The sequence below is a fragment of the Papio anubis genome, chromosome 16 (assembly GCF_008728515.1).
Source record: "Papio anubis isolate 15944 chromosome 16, Panubis1.0, whole genome shotgun sequence".
Lineage (NCBI taxonomy): Eukaryota > Metazoa > Chordata > Mammalia > Primates > Cercopithecidae > Papio > Papio anubis.
This window is the reverse complement of record NC_044991.1, coordinates 10,096,983-10,115,267: the sequence shown is the minus strand read 5'-3', so window position 1 is coordinate 10,115,267 and position 18,285 is coordinate 10,096,983. Positions and strand designations below refer to the sequence as shown.

The window sequence follows — 18,285 nt, the reverse complement described above, 5'->3', positions numbered from 1 at the left end:
AGGGTTGTCAGCAAAAATTCCTTATGACCTAAGGAAAACTAGATTTGCATCCCAAGGCTCTTAAGCAACTGTATTTAAACTTTGCACTTAAAAATTCACATTACAAGGCTGGGCACGGTGGCTCATGCCTTTAATCCCAGCAATTTGGGAGGCCAAGGCAGGCAAATCACAAGGTCAGGAGTTCAAGACCAGCCAGACCAACATGGTGAAACCACATCTCTAAATATAAAAATTAGCCAGGCATGGTGGCACGCGCCTGTAATCCCAGCTACTCAGGAGGCTGGGGCAGGAGAATCGCTTGAACCCAGGAGTCAGAGGTTGCAGTGAGCCAAGATCGTGCCACTACACTCCAGCCTGGGTGACAGAGCAGACTCCATCTCAAAAAAAAAAAAAAAAAAAATTCACATTACAAAGAAGCTCAAATTAAACGAATTCTGAACTTCATTTTTTTGCATTTTTCACATATTGTCTTCCACATAATGCTCTTTTTTTTTTTTTTTTTTTGACGGAGTCTCGCTCTCTCGCCCCCGCTGTTGCGCAGTGGCCGGATCTCAGCTCACTGCAAGCTCCGCCTCCCGGGTTCACGCCATTCTCCTGCCTCAGCCTCCTGAGTAGCTGGGACTACAGGCGCCCACCAACTTGCCCAGCTAGTTTTTTGTATTTTTTTTTAGTAGAGACAGGGTTTCACCGTTTTAGCCAGGATGATCTCGATCTCCTGACCTCGAGATCCGCCCGTCTCGGCCTCCCAAAGTGCTGGGATTACAGGTTTGAGCCACCGCGCCTGGCCATAATGCTCAATTTTTAAACACTGTTAGCCAGGTTAGTTTGTTACTCTAAGAAGACGTATTGCTACTGTGACAACCACATGGTACTTCTATACAAGAGATATCAAAAGTAAACAATTAGTATGGCTCTACAGATTATGTATCACAAACGGGAAAAGACAGTTTACAATGGATAAATCTGGCAGACAGGAACTCAACCAAATGATGATATTTAACATCACCATTAATGAAACAAACCAATATGGCAGGTAGGCCTTTAAAAAGCTCAAGTGTAGCCGGGCGTGGTGGCTCATGCCTGCAATCCCAGCACTTTGGGAGGTTGAGGTGGGTGGATCATGAGCTTAGGAGTTTGAGACCAGCCTGGTCAACATGGTGAAATCAGTCTCTACTAAAAATACAAAAATTAGCCGGGCATGGTGGCACACACCTGTGATCCCAGTTACTCAGGAGGCTGAGGCACGAGAATCGCTTGAACCCAGGAGGCAGAGGTTGCAGTGAGCCAAGATCATACCATTGCACTCCAGCCTGGGTAACAGAGCAAGACTCCGTCTTAAAAAAAAAAAAAAAAAAGGAAAAGCTCAAATGTACAACAATATTCACATCTTTTACTGAGCATCTGAATACTTATGCACAGAGCAGAGTTCTCCAAATTAGCTAATACCTGATCTGTATATACACACAAGAAATAACCAATAAATTATTCCCTTTAAAAATAAATGAATAGCAGCTGGGCACGGTGGCTCACGCCTGTAACCCCACCACTTTAGGAGGCCAAGGCGGACGGATCACGAGGTCAAGAAATCGAGACCATCCCAGTCAACATGGTGAAACCCCATCTCTACTAAAAAAATACAAAAAATTAGCCAGGTGTAGTGGCACACGCCTGTAGTCCCAGCTACTTGGGAAGCTGAGGCAGGAGAATTGCTTGAACCTGGGAGGCAGAGGTTACAGTGAGCTGAGATCGCGCCACTGCACTCCAGCCTGGTGACAGAGCGAGACTCTATCTCAAAAATAAATAAATAAATAAATAGCAAATGAAATGAACAAAAACCCAGAATAATGAGCTCTTACTGAGAGGCCTGAGGCATTACAAGATAACAACTTTCAAAGAAAAAAATAACTTTGAATAAAAGCTAAATCCCTTCTTTTCAAGGTTACACTTTTTAAAAAGTGTTGAGAAAATGTAGTAAAATAACAAATGAGTGGTATGTTTGACCAGTAATAAGAAATATATAAAGAAGAAGAGGAAAGAAGAGGTGCAATACGCAGAGTGGTGGAAAACTTCATGAGTGGAAGAAGATTAAATCTGATGCAGAACTTAATAAAATGTGTGCCTGACTTCAAAGGAAGTTAAAAAGTGGTGTTTACATGGGATCTTTTTGGGGCACTGGAAATGTAATACTGGAGTGGGGCAATGGTTGCACATCTCCACAAAATTACTAAAAATAAACTGTACACTTCAAACAGGCAAATTCTGTAGTATATAAATTACACCTCAATAAAGTTATTTTTAAAGAACTAATATTTGTTCAACAAAGAAGGAAAAATTACATTAAGTTTCTCTCACTAAACCATAAAAAGGAAGTGGCCAAGAGGAAAAGTACAGTAATTCATTCAATAGACAGAAAAATAAACATGGAAAAATGCATAGATTAAGAAATGTTAATGTGTCCACCTCAGCCCTTTAAAGGACAGTATAGTATCAGGTAATTCTGCTGCTCTTAACCAGATTTTTTTCACCTTTCATAGATCTATGCACAAGTCCAAAGGAGAAGGAAGATTTCAGTTTAATTACATATCACCTAGGAGAGAGCCGAACAATTTATTCTGACCCCCAGCTATTGCATGACTGAAAAACATAGAGATGGTATCTCCCATGAGAGAAGAATTTCAAGAGAAAATTTAAAAACAGAAAATCAAATTTATAATTGTTTTAAAAGAACGTGTGGACCAGGCATGGTGGCTCACACCTGTAAATGCAAACACTTTGGGAGGCCGGGGTAGGAGAATCACCTGAGGCCAGGAGTTCAAGACCAACCTGGACAATACAGTGAGACGTCAGTCTCTACAAAAAAAATTTTTGTTTTTTTTTTTTTTTTAATTAGCCAGGCATGGTGGCACATGCCTGCAGTCCTAGCTACTCTGGAGGCTGAGGCAGAAGGATCACTTGAACCCAGGAGTTCAAGGCTACAGTGAACTGTAATTGTTCCACACTGCAATTCAGTTTGGGTAACAAATCAAGACCCTGTCTCTCAATAAAAAACAAACAAACAAACAAACAAAACTGTGGAAAAATTTTTTTTTTTTTTTTTTTTTTGAGACAGGGTCTCACTCTGTCACCCAGGCTGGAGTGCAGTGATGCAATCACAGCTCACTACAGCCTCTACTTCCCAGGCTCAAGCAATCCTCCTACCTCAGCCTCTCTAGCAAATGGGACTACAGGCACATGTCACCATGTCCGGCTAATTTTTCTGGTGTTTTTTGTAGAGACAGGGTTTCACCATGTTGCCCAGGCTGGTTTCAAACTCCTGGATTCAAGCAATTCATCCACCTCAGCCTCCCAAAGTGCTGGAATTACAGGCATGAACTACCACACCCAGCCTGGTAATTTCTTTACAAGCATAATGACAACAGTCAATTCCCTCAACCAGGTGAAACAGCCAAATGGGGAATTTTCTTGGTATTTTTGGAGAAGATTAATTTGCATTGGCTCAGGGACTTTTGCAGAAGTTTCCCAAAACAGCAGTACTGTACTTTTTTACTCCATTTGCAGATACAGAGATCAAGCAAAACTGCACCTATAAACAACCCCAATCCACATTTGCTTTGAGCTCTGAAAATATTAACCTACACTGACCTCTCCTGCACCAACTTCAGCAAATCCTAGGTCAAGAGTCTCAACTTCCCAAAACAGCACAGGTGTCTTTAATTTCAGACCTGCTAGTCTCCACCCTGCCTTTGGCTAATCAGTAGCAAGCCCCCCAAAAAAGAAAACTAACTCATATAATTATTTTCTTTCCTTCTCCAGAAAACAAATGAAATAACATGAAACACTACACAATTCTATATCCTCTAAATGGCTATTATAAACAGTTCAAGACACTGAGTCACAATATTATTCACCTAGACTTGAAAAACTGTAATATCAATGAACTTGATATATTTCAATAAAAGAACATACATGAAAATTTACAGTACAATGCCTAACTCCAGCAGGAATTCAATAAAAGTTGGTACCTTTCTTTACTTTCCATTAATTTTTATCACACAGTGTTTCCATGAAACAGTTTATTATCCCAATATAAAAGTAGAACAATAGAAAAAAGATAATTTACTGACTGATCACACAGACCACACCCAGAAAATTCAGACCACTAAATGACAATGAAGGATTCATTTACAGAAGTTAAACTTTAATCTACCATCTCCTCCTCCTTCCTAGACAGCAGTGTCAATTCCAAGGCCACGTTCCTTCTGCTACAGGAAGTGGTTACACTGTTTTTCCCTGCAGCAAGGTACTAAAGGTTTCTCTTCTTTGTGACTGAGAGAAAGCCAGTCTCAAGAACCTGTGCTAAGTGTAGATGCAGCAAGAGTCCAGACTGACATCAACCCATAGAACCACACACACAAGTTTACAGAATTCCTGGTTGGGAAGTCCTGTTTTGACTGTCAAGTTTACTCTCCAACTGAGCCAGGTCTCCTGTACCAATGAGCAAGGGGAATCTCAACATACCTTTGGTGACAGAAAACTAGAACTACATGAACTAGCACTAGCCTTTACCTTGACACAAAATATTCTGACAGAAATAGTTTTGCAGAGCTGCGTGAACTGCCATCTATAGCTCTTTTTGCAGGCACCTGACATAAGACAGATATATAAGCCAAAGCTGTATCTGGTGTACGTTTGTTCAGGCCCAGGAGCTTAAGATAGGAACAAAGCATGCTGTGTCAAATCAAACTCTAGTGGTTACAGATGGACAGATCCTGTCGTCAGTAAGAAAATTTACAGTTGCCAGTAATGGCCTGGCTACTGTCTAGTCAGGTCCTTTGTTGCATTTAGTCTACCATTCACACAGGCTACTGATTTTTAGAGTGATCAGAAGAAGCTAGACTACCATTACCCACTACCCTAAATTGGTTTACATAATGGCTCCAACACAAAAACTTCTGCCCCCAGGGACTGGATTAAAGAGGTAGGAGTATGTGTGGGTGGGTACATGTGTAAATTCATGGTTCTGTTCTAGGACCACCAAAATTTTACATTGGTTATGCTGTTTCTTAGCATTCTCTACATTCTAACGAGATACTAGATGTAGTCCACAACACTGGATAAACCACAGGACAGACCATCAAGCGGCACGATGAGTGACACTGAAAAAGATAATGTTTCCCCAAACAACAGTCAAACCTGATCTATTCTAGGTCAGTATAACTGAAGATACTAACGACCACATTAGGAAAGGAGGGAGGGAAGAGTAAATAAATCTGGGACCTACCTTGCTTACAATTCCCACAGACAGATGAAATTCAATTCCATGCCAACCATACCCTCCGATCACTACAACACAAACAGAAAAATAAAAGTTCATGCAATATAAACAGTTCTTCCCATTCCTAAAAGGCATTTGGTTTCAAAGGTAAGAAGCTGTTTCTTATCTCCTTTCAATCCTCTCCATGCCCACAACAGTGTTAAGAGTTCTGTCACTGGTAAAAAGGCCCATATAAGTGGAGTTAAATAATAGGTAACACTGATTGAGCACTTCCTATATGCTAGTTACTGTTGCAAGTGCTTAAATATTAAAACTAAATCTCACAACTCTATAAGTGTTTTTATTAACTCATTTTATATCCAAATGACAAGTGTCCTATACCTCTGAAAATTGCTCTTATTGATGTTAATAAATGCCTTTTTTTTTTTTTTTTTGGACACAGAGTCTCGCTGTCACCAGGCTGGAGTGCAATGGCGCAATTTCAGCTCACTGCAACCTCCGCATCCTGGGTTCAAGCGATTTCTCTGCCCAGCCTGAATAGGCTGGGACTAGAGGTGCGCACCATCACATCCGGGTATTTTTTTGTATTTTAGTAGAGACGGGTTTCACCACGTTGGCCAGGATGGTCTCGATCTCCTGACCTCGTGATCCACCTGCCTCGGCCTCCCAAAGTGCCAGGATTACAGGTGTAAGCCACCACGCCCGGCCGAGAAATGCCTTTTAAAAAAACATAGGCAATCTCTACTTATTGTAATGGTTTGTATATGTAAGTGCTCTATATTCATCATTTACTTCTTGAGTCCTCACAATGTGATGAGCACTAATACCAGGCGCTGAAGAGGATTCATTCTCTTAAGGAGTTGAGAAACTAGCTGGACAGATGAGACAAAACAAAAAACAGTTCAAGAAATGGAAATCCTTATTATGAGGTATAATACAGCCTCTTTGTGCAGTCATTCACAGTAAAAAATCGGTAAGCTCTGGAGAAAAGGGACGAAGGCTTTACATAACAGATGCGATAAAACCGGACCTTTAAAAATAAGTTAGATTGGCAAAGAGTGGAGAAAGTCTTTACAGACAAGGAAAAAAGACATGACAATAGAGACAGAATCAGTGGTATATCTAGAGTCCTTTTTTTTTTTTTTTCCTGTTGCCCAGGCTGGAGTGTGGTGGCAAGATCACAGCTCACCGCAGCCTCAAACTCCTGGGATCACATAATTCTCCCATCTCAACCTCTCAAGTACATGGAATCACAAGCACACACTACCATGCCCAGCTAATTTTTGTATTTTTTATAGAAATGGGGTGTCACTATGTTGTCCAGGTTCATCTCAAACTCCTGGGCTCAAGCCATCCTCCAACCTTGGCCTCCCAAAATGCTGGGACTACAGGCATGAGCCACCATGCCTGGCCCTGAAGCCTTTCATAATCTGATCCCACCCAGTCTCACTAGCCTTTGCTCTCTGGCCACTAATGTCCCTCCTCCTCCCCATTACCCACACCAAACTTCCTCCTAGAACATACTGTCTTTGATAGTTCTACTGTTTCTCCTACTGCCTAGAATGTTCTCCTTTCCCTGGTGGGTAACATTAATCCTGGCACTCAAAAAAATATAGCCTCTGTTGTAAATAATTTTTATTACTTAAGATCCAACTGAGGCTCAGTGTCATGGCTCAGTTGGAAGAAGAAAGAAAGACAAAAGAAAATCAATTTAAAGGTTTGATTGTTATCACAAAAGGAGGGAAAAAAACAATTCCCAATTAAATAAACGAACCGTGGTTTTTAAGCAGTTCACCTCAACAGATATGGTTACATATACCCTCAAACTGAACACCTATGAAAAGTGCCTATAATCCCAGCACTTTGGAAGGGCAGGGCAGGAGGATCACTTGAGGCCAGGAGTTCAAGACCAGCCTGGCTAACAAGGCAAAACCCCATCTCTACTAAAAATGCAAAAATTAGGCTGGGTGCAGTGACTCACGCCTGTAATCCTAGCACTTTGGGAGGCCAAGGCGGGCGGATCACTTGAGGTCAGGAGTTCAAGACCAGCCTGGCCAACATGGTGAAACCCTGTCTGTACTAAAAATACAAAAACTAGCCGGACGTGGTGGCGTGTACCTGTAGTCCCAGCTACTCAGAGAATGACGCACAACAATCCTTGAACCTGAGAGGCAGAAGCTGCAGTAAGCCAAGATTGCACTGCTGCACTATGGCCTAAGTGACGGCGAGACTGCATCTCAAAAAAAAAAAAAAAAAAAAACTAACAGCTGGGAGTGGTGGTGCATACCTGTAGTCCCAGCTACTCGGGAGGCTGAGGCATGAGAATCACTTGAACCTGGGAGGTGGAGGCTGCAATGAGCCGAGATCACACCACTGCACTCCAGCAGCCTAGGTAACAGAGTGAGACTCTGTCTCAAAAAGAAAAAGAAAAAAAAAAAAAAAAAGCCAACTGAAACATTTTTCTAAAGCGGTTCCCAATGCCCCCAAGTATTACTCTACTCATCTCTCCTCCATGCTCGCATAGCATCTATTTCTCTGTTAACACAGTTAAAATATTTGGTTGTCCCCAGGTTTTCTTTTTCCTTTCTCTCTTACTTGTCTGAACAAGAATCATCCTTTACACAACTTTGTATCTCGCAAGACCTAGCAGTGCCTGGCAAGTAACAGGTGCTCATTATACACTTGCTGACTGAAGGCCCAACTGACCAGAATTTACAAAGTGAATAACGATCCATTTAAACAATCTGTTGTGTCAAAAACTGGTGTACTTCTACATTCTCACGAATATGTCTGCTACATAATTACACCAACAATTCATGCACAAAAAATTAAAGTGGATTCACTAAAAACCACCAACTAGTTTTTGCTTGACAACACAAGCAGGGTCTCATTCATGTCAACTAGAACATACATTAAAGATAAAATAATTTGGTTGATAATTTAAATATTATGGTTGGTGATCTTTCTTACTAACACGATGCCACAGCTTTCTATGTAGAGTAACTAAAGGTATTTACATTGGCTTTAGTCATGGATAAAGGAGGTTACAAATTTAGAAGTCCAATACAAATCCAAAGTTTATTTTTAGAAGCTTTCCATATGGTAGGAGTTTAAGAAATAAAACGGCAGCCTTCTCTCTGCTGAAAGCAGAGGGTAGTAGAGCACTAAAGGAGCAAACCCTCTCCTGACTCTGTTCCTGGCACTGTTTCACACAAAGAGTAAAGTGTAGGGTAAGTGAGAGCCTCACTGAAAATCAGTCACCCAAGGCAACAGGCATTTTGAATGTCTGCGCTATTTGAAGGCTTAAGTACTAATTTTACACATGCCCATGTTCATTTAAAACATATTTATGGCTTGGAACTTTAAAAATTTTCTAATGGGCTAGTTTGTCCACATATTAATTGAGTCTGCCAGGTTTGAACATGCCAAGCTTAAAATACTCTCCAGATCGTTATGCAAAGGTATGAGCTCAATCTTTTATTATCAGGAAAAGGAATTTAGGAGAGAATGACTAAAACAATAGTCTTTCAATGAAAGCTATAACAGAAAAAGTCAACTCCTAAATAGTGATGAGCTACTTTTTAAAAATACCTGACAGATTTCTTACATTAATCTCAAATTAAGATACTGGATTTTAGCTCAAAGTTGTCAGACAATGTATGTTTTGGTGGTTGTTTCCCTCCCCCACCTCTCCCCAGCCTCCTAGAGAATGTATCTTGAAATTGATTTCTACGTGAGACCATCTTATATAAAGGTTGCTTTAGTCATCCACTGACTAAGCCCCTTTAGAATCCAAGTCTCACTCATTTTATATTGAAATGAATTCTATTTTTATATGAACAGTATTATAAGCAAAATTCTTTTAATCTTTTATCAGCATTAGAGAAATGCCAATAAAACCTAGAATAACTACACTTTTATAACAAGAACCTCAGAAACTAACACATTCAATCTTTTCATTTTTAGTTGGGGAACTACAGCACAAGAGTTCAGTGATCTGATAAAAGAAAAATGGGCCACAATCTGATCACTAGTCCAATGCATTTATTCTACTACATACTACTAAACATACAGTTTTTGAAATTACAAGAGAAAAGTTTAAATATCCATTCCCTAACTGGGAAGATTTTAAAAATTAGATGTGTGTGCCCCCCCAAAATTGGAAATATTGTTCCTTAAAAACTTGAGTATTAGACGCCAGGCACAGTAGCTCACACCTGTAATCCCAGTACTCTGGGAAGCTGAGGAGGGCAAATCACCCGAGGTCGGGAGTTCAGCCTAACCAACATGGAGAAACTCTGTCTCTACTAAAAAAGGCCGGGCGTGGTGGCTGAAGCCTGTAATCCCAGCACTTTGGGAGGCCGAGACGGGCGGATCACGAGGTCAGGAGATCGAGACCATCCTGGCTAACCCGGTGAAACCCCGTCTCTCCTAAAAAAATACAAAAAACTAGCCGGGCAAGGTGGCGGGCGCCTGTAGTCCCAGCTACTTGGGAGGCTGAGGCAGGAGAATGGCGTGAACCCAGGAGGCGGAGCTTGCAGTGAGCTGAGATCCGGCTACTGCACTCCAGCCTGGGTGACAGGGCGAGACTCCGTCTCAAAAAAAAAAAATTAGCCAGGTGTGGCGGCACATGCCTATAATCCCAGCTACTCGGGAGGCTGAGGCAGGAGAATCACCTGAATCTGGGAGGCGGAGGTTGGAGGTTGCGGTGAGTCAAGATCGTGCCCAGTCAAGATAGCGCTGTCGCACTCCAGCCTAGGCAACAAAAGGGGGGAAAAAAACAAAAACAAAAACAAAAGCTGGGTGCAGTGGCTCCCACCTGTAACCCCAGAACTTTAGGGGGCCAGGGAGGGCTGATCACCTGAGGTCGGGAGTTCGAGACCAGCCTGGTCAACATGGAGAAACCCCATCTCTACTAAAAACAGAAAAATTAGCCAGGCATGGTGGTGCCTGCCTGTAATCCCAGCTACTCAGGAGGCTGAGGCAGGAGAATCGCTTGAACCCAGGAGGCAGAGGCTGCAGTGAGCCGAGATCGGACCATTGCACTCCAGCCTGGGCAACAAGAACGAAACTCCGTCTCAAATAAACAAAAAAAACCTTGGGCATTAGAAAACTATAGCACTTATTTTCAATACTTTTGGCTCAATACATACTCACATAAACTCTCCAGTGGAAGTTTAGCTTTTAAAAGTTTTCCTGGCCAGGTGCGGTGGCTCAGGCTTGTAATCCCAGCACTTTGGGAGGCCGAGGCAGGCGGATCACAAGGTCAGGAGATCGAGACCATCCTGTCTAACACAGTGAGACCCCATCTCTACTAAAAACACAAAAAAGTAGCTGGGCGTGGTGGTAAGCGCCTGTAGTCCCAGCTACTCGAGAGGCTGAGGCAGGAGAAGGGTGTGAAACCAGGAGGCGGAGCTTGCAGTGAGCCGAGGTCGCGCCACTGCACTCCAGCCTGGGTGACAGAGCGAGACTCCATCTCAAAAAAAAAAAAAAAAAAAAAAAGTTTTCCTTACATTCCAAAGGGGATGAGAATAATTTTTACAATCTAAGATGACATTATCCTCATCTTCTAAAAAACAAATTTCCCACCCAAAAAAAAAAAAAAAGCAATTTCATAGAATTCTGGGTCTTCTTTCAAACAAGCACTTCTTTGGAAAGAATGCCATTGATCCATTTTAATTTAGGGGAAGGGAATGCAAAGAATAAAAAGAAAGTTGCCAGGCACAGTGGCTCACACCTGTAATCCCAACACTCTGGGAGGCAGAAGTGAGCGGACTGTTCAAACGCAGGAGTTTGAGACCAGACTGTGCAGTATGGCAAAATCCCAACTCTACAAAAATACAAAAATTAACCAGGCATGGTGGTGTTTGCCTAAAGTCCCAACTACTCAGGAGGCTGAGGTAGGAGGATCGCTTGACCCCAGGAGGTTGAGGCCGCAGTGAGATATGATTATACCACTGCACTCCAGCCTGAGTGACAGAGTGAGACACTGTCTCTTTAAAAAAAAAAAGAAAGAAAGAAAGGGAAAGGAACAAAAATGGAATGAAGAATGGAAAAAGGAAAAGGAAGAAAGACAAAAGAAAATCAATTTAGAGGTTTGACTTATCAAAAAAAAAGGAGAGATAAAATAACAATTTTCAGTTAAATGAATAAACTGTAGGGGTTTTTTGGAATTGTGGTTTTTAAGCAGTCCACCTCAACAGATATGGTTACATATCTCCTCAAACTGAATACCTATGAAAAAAATCTTAATCTCTCTCTGCCTGATTCCTCTGTTCGCTCTTTCTTCTGCACCCAAAGAGAAGATTAAATAAACTGGGCCCCCTGAAACAGGTAAGGGAGGCAGAAGTGCTAATCCATGTCATGTAGTCCCTGCAAAGTGCTGGTAATGATTAAAGCGATCCAAGAGTCTTAAAGGAGTCCAGAGAAACCACTGTGCTCCTAGGCATATCCATAACCTCCTACAAGAAGCAATACACTCTGCTGCCTTTCATATCCACAACAAATCTTTCCTTTCTGATTATCAGTGTGATGTGCATAGAGATTTTAAAGAACAGTTAAGGCAGGGCATGCTGGCTCACACTTGTAACCTCAGCATTTTGATAGGCTGAGATTACATTTGATTAAGGTGACAAGAAGAAAATGGAAGCAATACCTGTATATATTAAAAAGGAAGAGAGAAAATAAAGAAGGCCTATGTAGCCTGCTGGTCAACCCAGATGCAGAATTCAACCGAACATGCTCATGTGCTCATTAAGGTACCATAACATATGCAATACTTTACAAAATAAAAAACTACAGTCTTGGCCTAGCTCGGTGGCTCACGCCTGTAATCCCAGCACTTTGGGAGGCCGAGGCAGGCGGATCACAAAGTCAGGAGTTCAAGACCAGCCTGGCCAACACAGTGAAACTCCGTCTCTTCTGAAAATACAAAAATTAGCTGGGCATAGTGGTGCACACCTGTAGTCCCAGCTACTCAGATGACTGAGGCAGGAGAATGGCTTGAACCCAGGAGGTGGAGGTTGCAGTGAGCCAAGATTGTGCCATTGCACTCCAGCCTGGGCGACAAAGCAACACTCCGTCTCAAAAAAAAAAAAAAAAAAAAGGTACAATCTCAAACTGTCCACTTATAAGAAGAGTTTCAAACTCTATAAAAGTTCCCAGTTTTCCCTTCATCTGCCAGCATCCCATAACAAGCATCTACTCTTTGACCATTACTAAGACTCAGACATAGTAGCTCCAGAGATGTAGATACGGCTCTTTCCTTTTTAAACTGCAAAGCAAAACCCACTTTACAATTTTTTAGTTTTTGAACTTTCGATTTTTTGAGACACGATCTTGCTCTATTGCACAGACTGGATCAGTGGCACATCTACAGCTCAATGCAACCTCAAACTCCTTGGCTCAAGCGCTCCTCCCTGCCTCCGCCTTCAGAGGAGCCAGACTACAGGCATGTGCCACCATGCCCGGCTAATTTTTATTTTTGTAGAGACAGAGTCTATTTTGCCCAGGCTCGTGTCAAACTCCTGGCTTCAAGCGATCCTCCTGCCTTGACCTCCTAAAGTGCTGGGATTACAGGCATGAGCCACCATGCCCAACTTCGAAGTAATGTTTTTTAACACTTTCATTTTACTATCTTATAGAAGATGACAAAACATAAATTTAATTTAGCCTAGACTCTAGCCTAGTTTTATAATAAGTTAATTTCAGCAATTACCACATAGATGACAAAAAAAAAATACTCATTGTTTGATACTGATTAATTCTGAATGACTGGCCATAACCTTTAAAGCCTAAAGATCAGCTGGACATGGTTACACTGAGCTATGGATGTGCCACTGTGATCCAACCTGGGTACCAGAACAAGACCTTGTCTCTTTGAAAAAAATTAAAAATTAAAATTAAATAAATAAAATAATATAATATAAAGCTTGAAGATCAAGACTGAAATCCCCTTCCCACCATAGTCAGAGGTAGGGGGCCAAATCTCAGTAAATGAGGGAGAATAACAAAAATATAATGAGTTCCTGGCATCTGTCACCAACAATGAATTCATCCTGATAGCAACTGGAACATTCCAGTGATCCTAGCAATGAGGAACATCAATGTAACATACTCCTCTTGTTTTAAACGCAAATTTTTTCTCTCCTGTTCCCTGGAATGTCCCAAAACAAGAGAATGGTCCAGAGCCTGAGAACAAAGCACCTAGAAAGAAGAACAATACACAGAGGGACTGAAGGTCATTGGAGAAATCGCAAAATCACACCATCTCAGCGTTGGAAAGTGATCATCATGTGTCAACAAGTATTTTCCAAGTGACCATGTGCTAGATGCTAAGGAAACAGATGATTTTGACAAAATCCCTATTCAAGTCATGTGTGCTAAGTACTTCAATAGAGGAGTTAACTAAGGGACATGGGAGTATAGCAGAAAGAATAAAAGAGCAGATTTTTCAAAATAAGTTGCCAAGAATGAACTTGGGATCACCACATCCACCACCTGCCAATATTACATGCAGAAGAATCGTGGTGATTCAGGATAAGGAGAAAGTAAGGCTACAGTCGCAGCAGGGCTAGGACTTGTAGCCTCCTAGAATCAAGTTCTTGTTCTCCTATATGGTTGGTTTAAAAAATAGTTAAAGGCACTCCTGTAGTCCCAGCACTTTGGGAGGCCAAGGCAGGTGGATCACCTGAGGTCAAGAGTTCAAGACCAGCCTGGCCAACATAGTAAAACGCCATCTCTACTTAAAAAAAAAAAAAAATTAGCCAGGCATGGTGGCATGTGCCTGTAATCCCAGCTGCTCGGGAGGCTGAGGCAGGTGAATCACTTGAATCCAGGAGGTGGAGGTTGCAGTGAGCCAAGATCATGCCACTGCACTCCAGCTTAGGCAACAGAGCAAGACTCTGTCTCAAAAAAAAAAATAGTTGGCTGGGAGCGGTGGCTCACGCCTGTAATCCCAGCACTCTAGGAAGCCGAGGCGGGTGGATCACGAGGTCAGGAGACCGAGACCATCCTGGCTAACACAGTGAAACCCCGTCTCTACTAAAAAATAGAAAAAAATTAGCTGGGCGAGGTGGCGGGCGCCTGTAGTCCCAGCTAATCAGGAGGCTGAGGCAGGAGAATGGCGTGAACCCGGGAGGCGGAGCTTGCAGTGAGCCGAGATCACGCCACTGCACTCCATCCTGGGCGACAGAGCGAGACTCCGCCTCACAAAAAAAAAAAAAAAAAAAAAAATTGTTAAAGATCATTATGATCATGTCTGTCCCCCTTCATTTCTTCTTCACAAAAAAACTGGCATCACAAGAAAGCACAGTTCTAGTCCAACCATTCACTCAGTGCCAATCTCAGATAGTACTTAATCCTTTAAAATATTTGCTGAAAAAATAGTGCCTTCCCTTCCTGCAGAAAATTGTATGTACACACTAGGCTATTTACAGAGGTCTAGGTTACAACTTTAACTTCCAGAATAAAACTAACCATAATCACTACTAATGCCATGTGACTTTCCCTCTGGCCGAAGCTCTAAACTGTCTACCTCCCAAGGCTTAGAGAAGTCTTTCTAGCTCCGAGGCTTCTGACACTTCAGCTCTTCATTTTACTGCTAATTATGACTCTCAGGAATTCACCCACAAAGAACTACAGGAATTTACTCTATTAATCCACAAACCACATTTCATTTTCATTTTCCAGACAAATCTTAAAGGCCTGTAATTTACAACGTCAAAAAGTATCAGATCTCCAAAGGGAAAAACTTATCCCTGACACAGGAGCTTTTTCTTATTGGTAACCTCTCTCTATCCAATAGAAACATACTTAACTACCATAACATATTCTAACAACTGCTGCTATTTCAGCAATTACAATAGAGTATATGCTTTGGATAGTGAGTCAGGCCTTGGGAGTGGCTTAGCACATGGAAATTCACTAGCTGGCATTTACACTGAGATTCAAGAGAACAAATGGAATTTTTGCATCAGGTTTTTCCAAGAGTTAACTAGTTTTTAAATCGACTATACTCTTCTGAATTATTTACAGATGAAATGGTAAAATGTCTGAATTTTATTTTAAAATATGAAGGAGGAGGTGTGGAGTAATGTTAAACAAGATTGGTCATGTGTTGAAAAACAAATTTTTTTTTTACTTTTTTTTTTTAAATTTATAGAGATGAGGTCTCACTAGGTTGCCCAGGCTTCTCCTTGAACTCCTGGGCTCAAGTGATCCTCCCACCTTGGCCTCCCATAGTGCTGGGATTACAGGCGTGAGCCATCGTGCCCTGCCCCTGAATACTGTTGAAGCTGGGTGATAGGCCCATGGTGGTGGTTCACCGCATTATTCTCTTTGTTTTTGTATGCGTTTCAAATGTTCCATATTAAAGATTTCAAAATAAATTTTACTAATATCATGACCTGGTGAACTTGGAAAACAGATAAACAAAGTGATTCTTGGAACCAGTGACCTCCATAATCTACCTGAGTAAAAGCTGTTAGATCCTAAAGAGATACCTAAATTCTGGCCAAGTGTGGTGGCTCCCGCCTGTAATCCCAGCACTTTGGGAGACCAAGGCAGGCAGATTGCAAGGTCAGGAGTTTGAGAACAGCATGGCCAACATGGTGAACCCTCGTCTCTACTAAAAATATAAAAATTAGCCTGGCATGGTGGCACACACCTATAATCCCAGCTACTCAGGAGGCTGAGGCAGGAGAATCGCTTCAACTCAGGATGTGGAGGTTGCAGTGAGCCGAGATCACACCACTGCACTCCAGCCAGGTTACAGAGCAAGACTGCATCTCAAAAAAAAAAAAAAGAGATACCTAAATTCCTTTCCTTCCCTTCTTTCCTTCCCTCCCTCCCTCCCTCCCTTCCTTCCTTCCTTTATTTTTTTTTTTGAGACTGAGTCTAGCTCTGTTGCCCAGACTGGAGTGCAGCGGCGCGATCTCGGCTCACTGCAAGCTCTACCTCCCAGGTTCACGCCATGCTCCTGCCTCAGCCTCCCGAGTAGCTGGGACTACAGGTGCCCCCCACCAGGCCCGGCTAATTTTTTTGTATTTTTAGTAGAGACGGGGTTTCACCGTGTTAGCCAGGGTGGTCTCAGTCTCCTGACCTCGTGATCCGCCTGCCTCAGCCTCCCCCAAAGTGCTGGGATTACTAAATTCTAACACTTATTCCCCACTGAACATATTATTGAACACGACCACCACGTGCTGACTTAGGCACCAAGCTAAGTGCTGACGATACAATGATAAACAGATAAATGCAATCTGTTTATTGTTGTTGTTGTTGAATGAATGAAGCAAGCACATGGTGCCATAAACCAAACAAGAAGAGACCTAATCTATGACCTATCAGGAAAAGCTTCCCAGAGGAGTTACCATCTAAGTTAAATTCTGAAAAATTAAACCCCAAAACACGAATCATTTATTTTTTGACCCATGTTAACCTTTATCACTTACAGACTGTAAGACCAGCAAGCATTCCTTTATTAAGTAACCACTTTTCTGTAAAGCAGAAATTAGTAAACCATCACTTATTCAACAAAGATTAGATACCCACCATGTGCCAACATACTAGACAAAAAGGATAAAACATGGTCTCTGCTCTGATGGGGTTTATAATCTAACAGCACAGGAAAACAAAAACAAATAAATAGGAAAGCCATCAAGCAGAAAACCAATTTCAAACTTCTCCAAGTTATAAAATCAGCAAAGAAGGGACTTTTGTGGGCAGAAAGTGCCAACTTTTTAGATACAGTGATAAGGAAAGTTGAAAGGACTGAAGACTAATGGATGACAGTGCAGCTGGCTGAAGGGAGACGGATGCCAGAGGAGGTGGTGAGATCAGCAAAGATACAGTATGTGTGCACCTTGTAGGTCATGGGATGAAATCTTAATATTATTCTAAGCACAATGGAAAAACCACTGCAGGTAAGAGTTTTGAGCAGAGAAGTGATGCGATTCCGTTTATGTTTTTAAGAACATCATTCTTGTTACTCTGGAAAGAATGATCAAGAATAACTTTTTACCAAGAAGAATTTTAAATGAGTAAAACCAAAACATCAAAACTGATTTTGGCCAATGAAAATCGTCTCTGTATTCCATTACCAACCTAAAATCTTTTAAATTGCCTTACTTAACCCAGGCTTCATCTACAGTTTGGGTTGGGTTTGTTTTAATGCTTACAATCAACCTTTCATGCCCTCTGAGGAGGTTCCTGGGAAGCTAAAACAAGCACACATGCCTGGTGGTTAGCATTCTTTTTATTCTCAAATTGCTAAGGTCAGATTAATTTTAATTTACTCACCTCCTATTCCATAATCACCTTCTTGATTGATAGGAAAGAAGTAAGGGACTTCCTTGAGTGTTTCAGGAGACAATAAACTCTACTGAAAATCTGATAAGGAATATGATTATATAACCTTTCTCCCTACTGCCAACTATGTTCCAGGTGGGGACTCCACTATGAAAGCAATTCTAATATTCCTGTCCAAATTTGCCAGCTCTCAGAAAGCTGCCTAAAGCAAACTCATTTAATTCTCTCTGAAAACAAAAAAAAAAAATTCTCATTCCAAAGTCTGAACAAGAATAAATTTCTAGTAGCATTTGTAACTGATAAGGAAAGGAAAATAAATTTTACTGTCAATCTCTGGGGCATGTGACCAAATAATTTTAATAAAGAGACTTAATAAAGTTAGTTATGCTCAGAGATTTTACTCAGTTATTTGAAAAACAGAATGGAAGGAGTAACAGCATACAATGCCTACATCTGTTAAATACTCATGAGCTTTACATATATTTCACTTTATCTTGACCACACCCCAACAAGATTAAGTATATTTCCACTTTACTGATGGGGAGAGATACAGGATTTTACACTGTCTCAAGGTCACATAGCTATTAAGTAGCTTCCATGGCCCCATATGCTTTCCATTAGACAAATGTTTAAAGGAAGATCTAAATTATAGAAATTGTTCCACGTGACCAATGAACTAATAATAGGTAAGTTTTAATATATAA

The 18,285-nt window shown here is 41.4% G+C and overlaps 1 protein-coding gene across 6 annotated transcripts in view; it reads right to left on the bottom strand.

The window, feature by feature from the left end:
• Positions 1–18,285, bottom strand: part of MRTFA (myocardin related transcription factor A) — a 218,653-nt gene that overhangs the window by 169,199 nt on the left and 31,169 nt on the right. For 3 of the 6 annotated variants that reach the window (XM_021921583.2, XM_017945338.3, XM_017945340.3), the window contains exon 2: positions 5,282–5,343. The exons of 1 other annotated variant lie outside the window; for it this stretch is intronic. Coding sequence is in view for 2 of the 5 variants with exons in the window: in XM_021921581.2 (XP_021777273.1) it covers positions 5,282–5,410 (129 nt within the window). In the remaining 3 variants the exon portion in view is untranslated. Of the gene's footprint in view, positions 1–5,281; positions 5,693–18,285 lie in introns of those variants that run through there. 2 more of the 6 variants (XM_021921581.2, XM_003905580.5) reach the window with 2 other exon arrangements.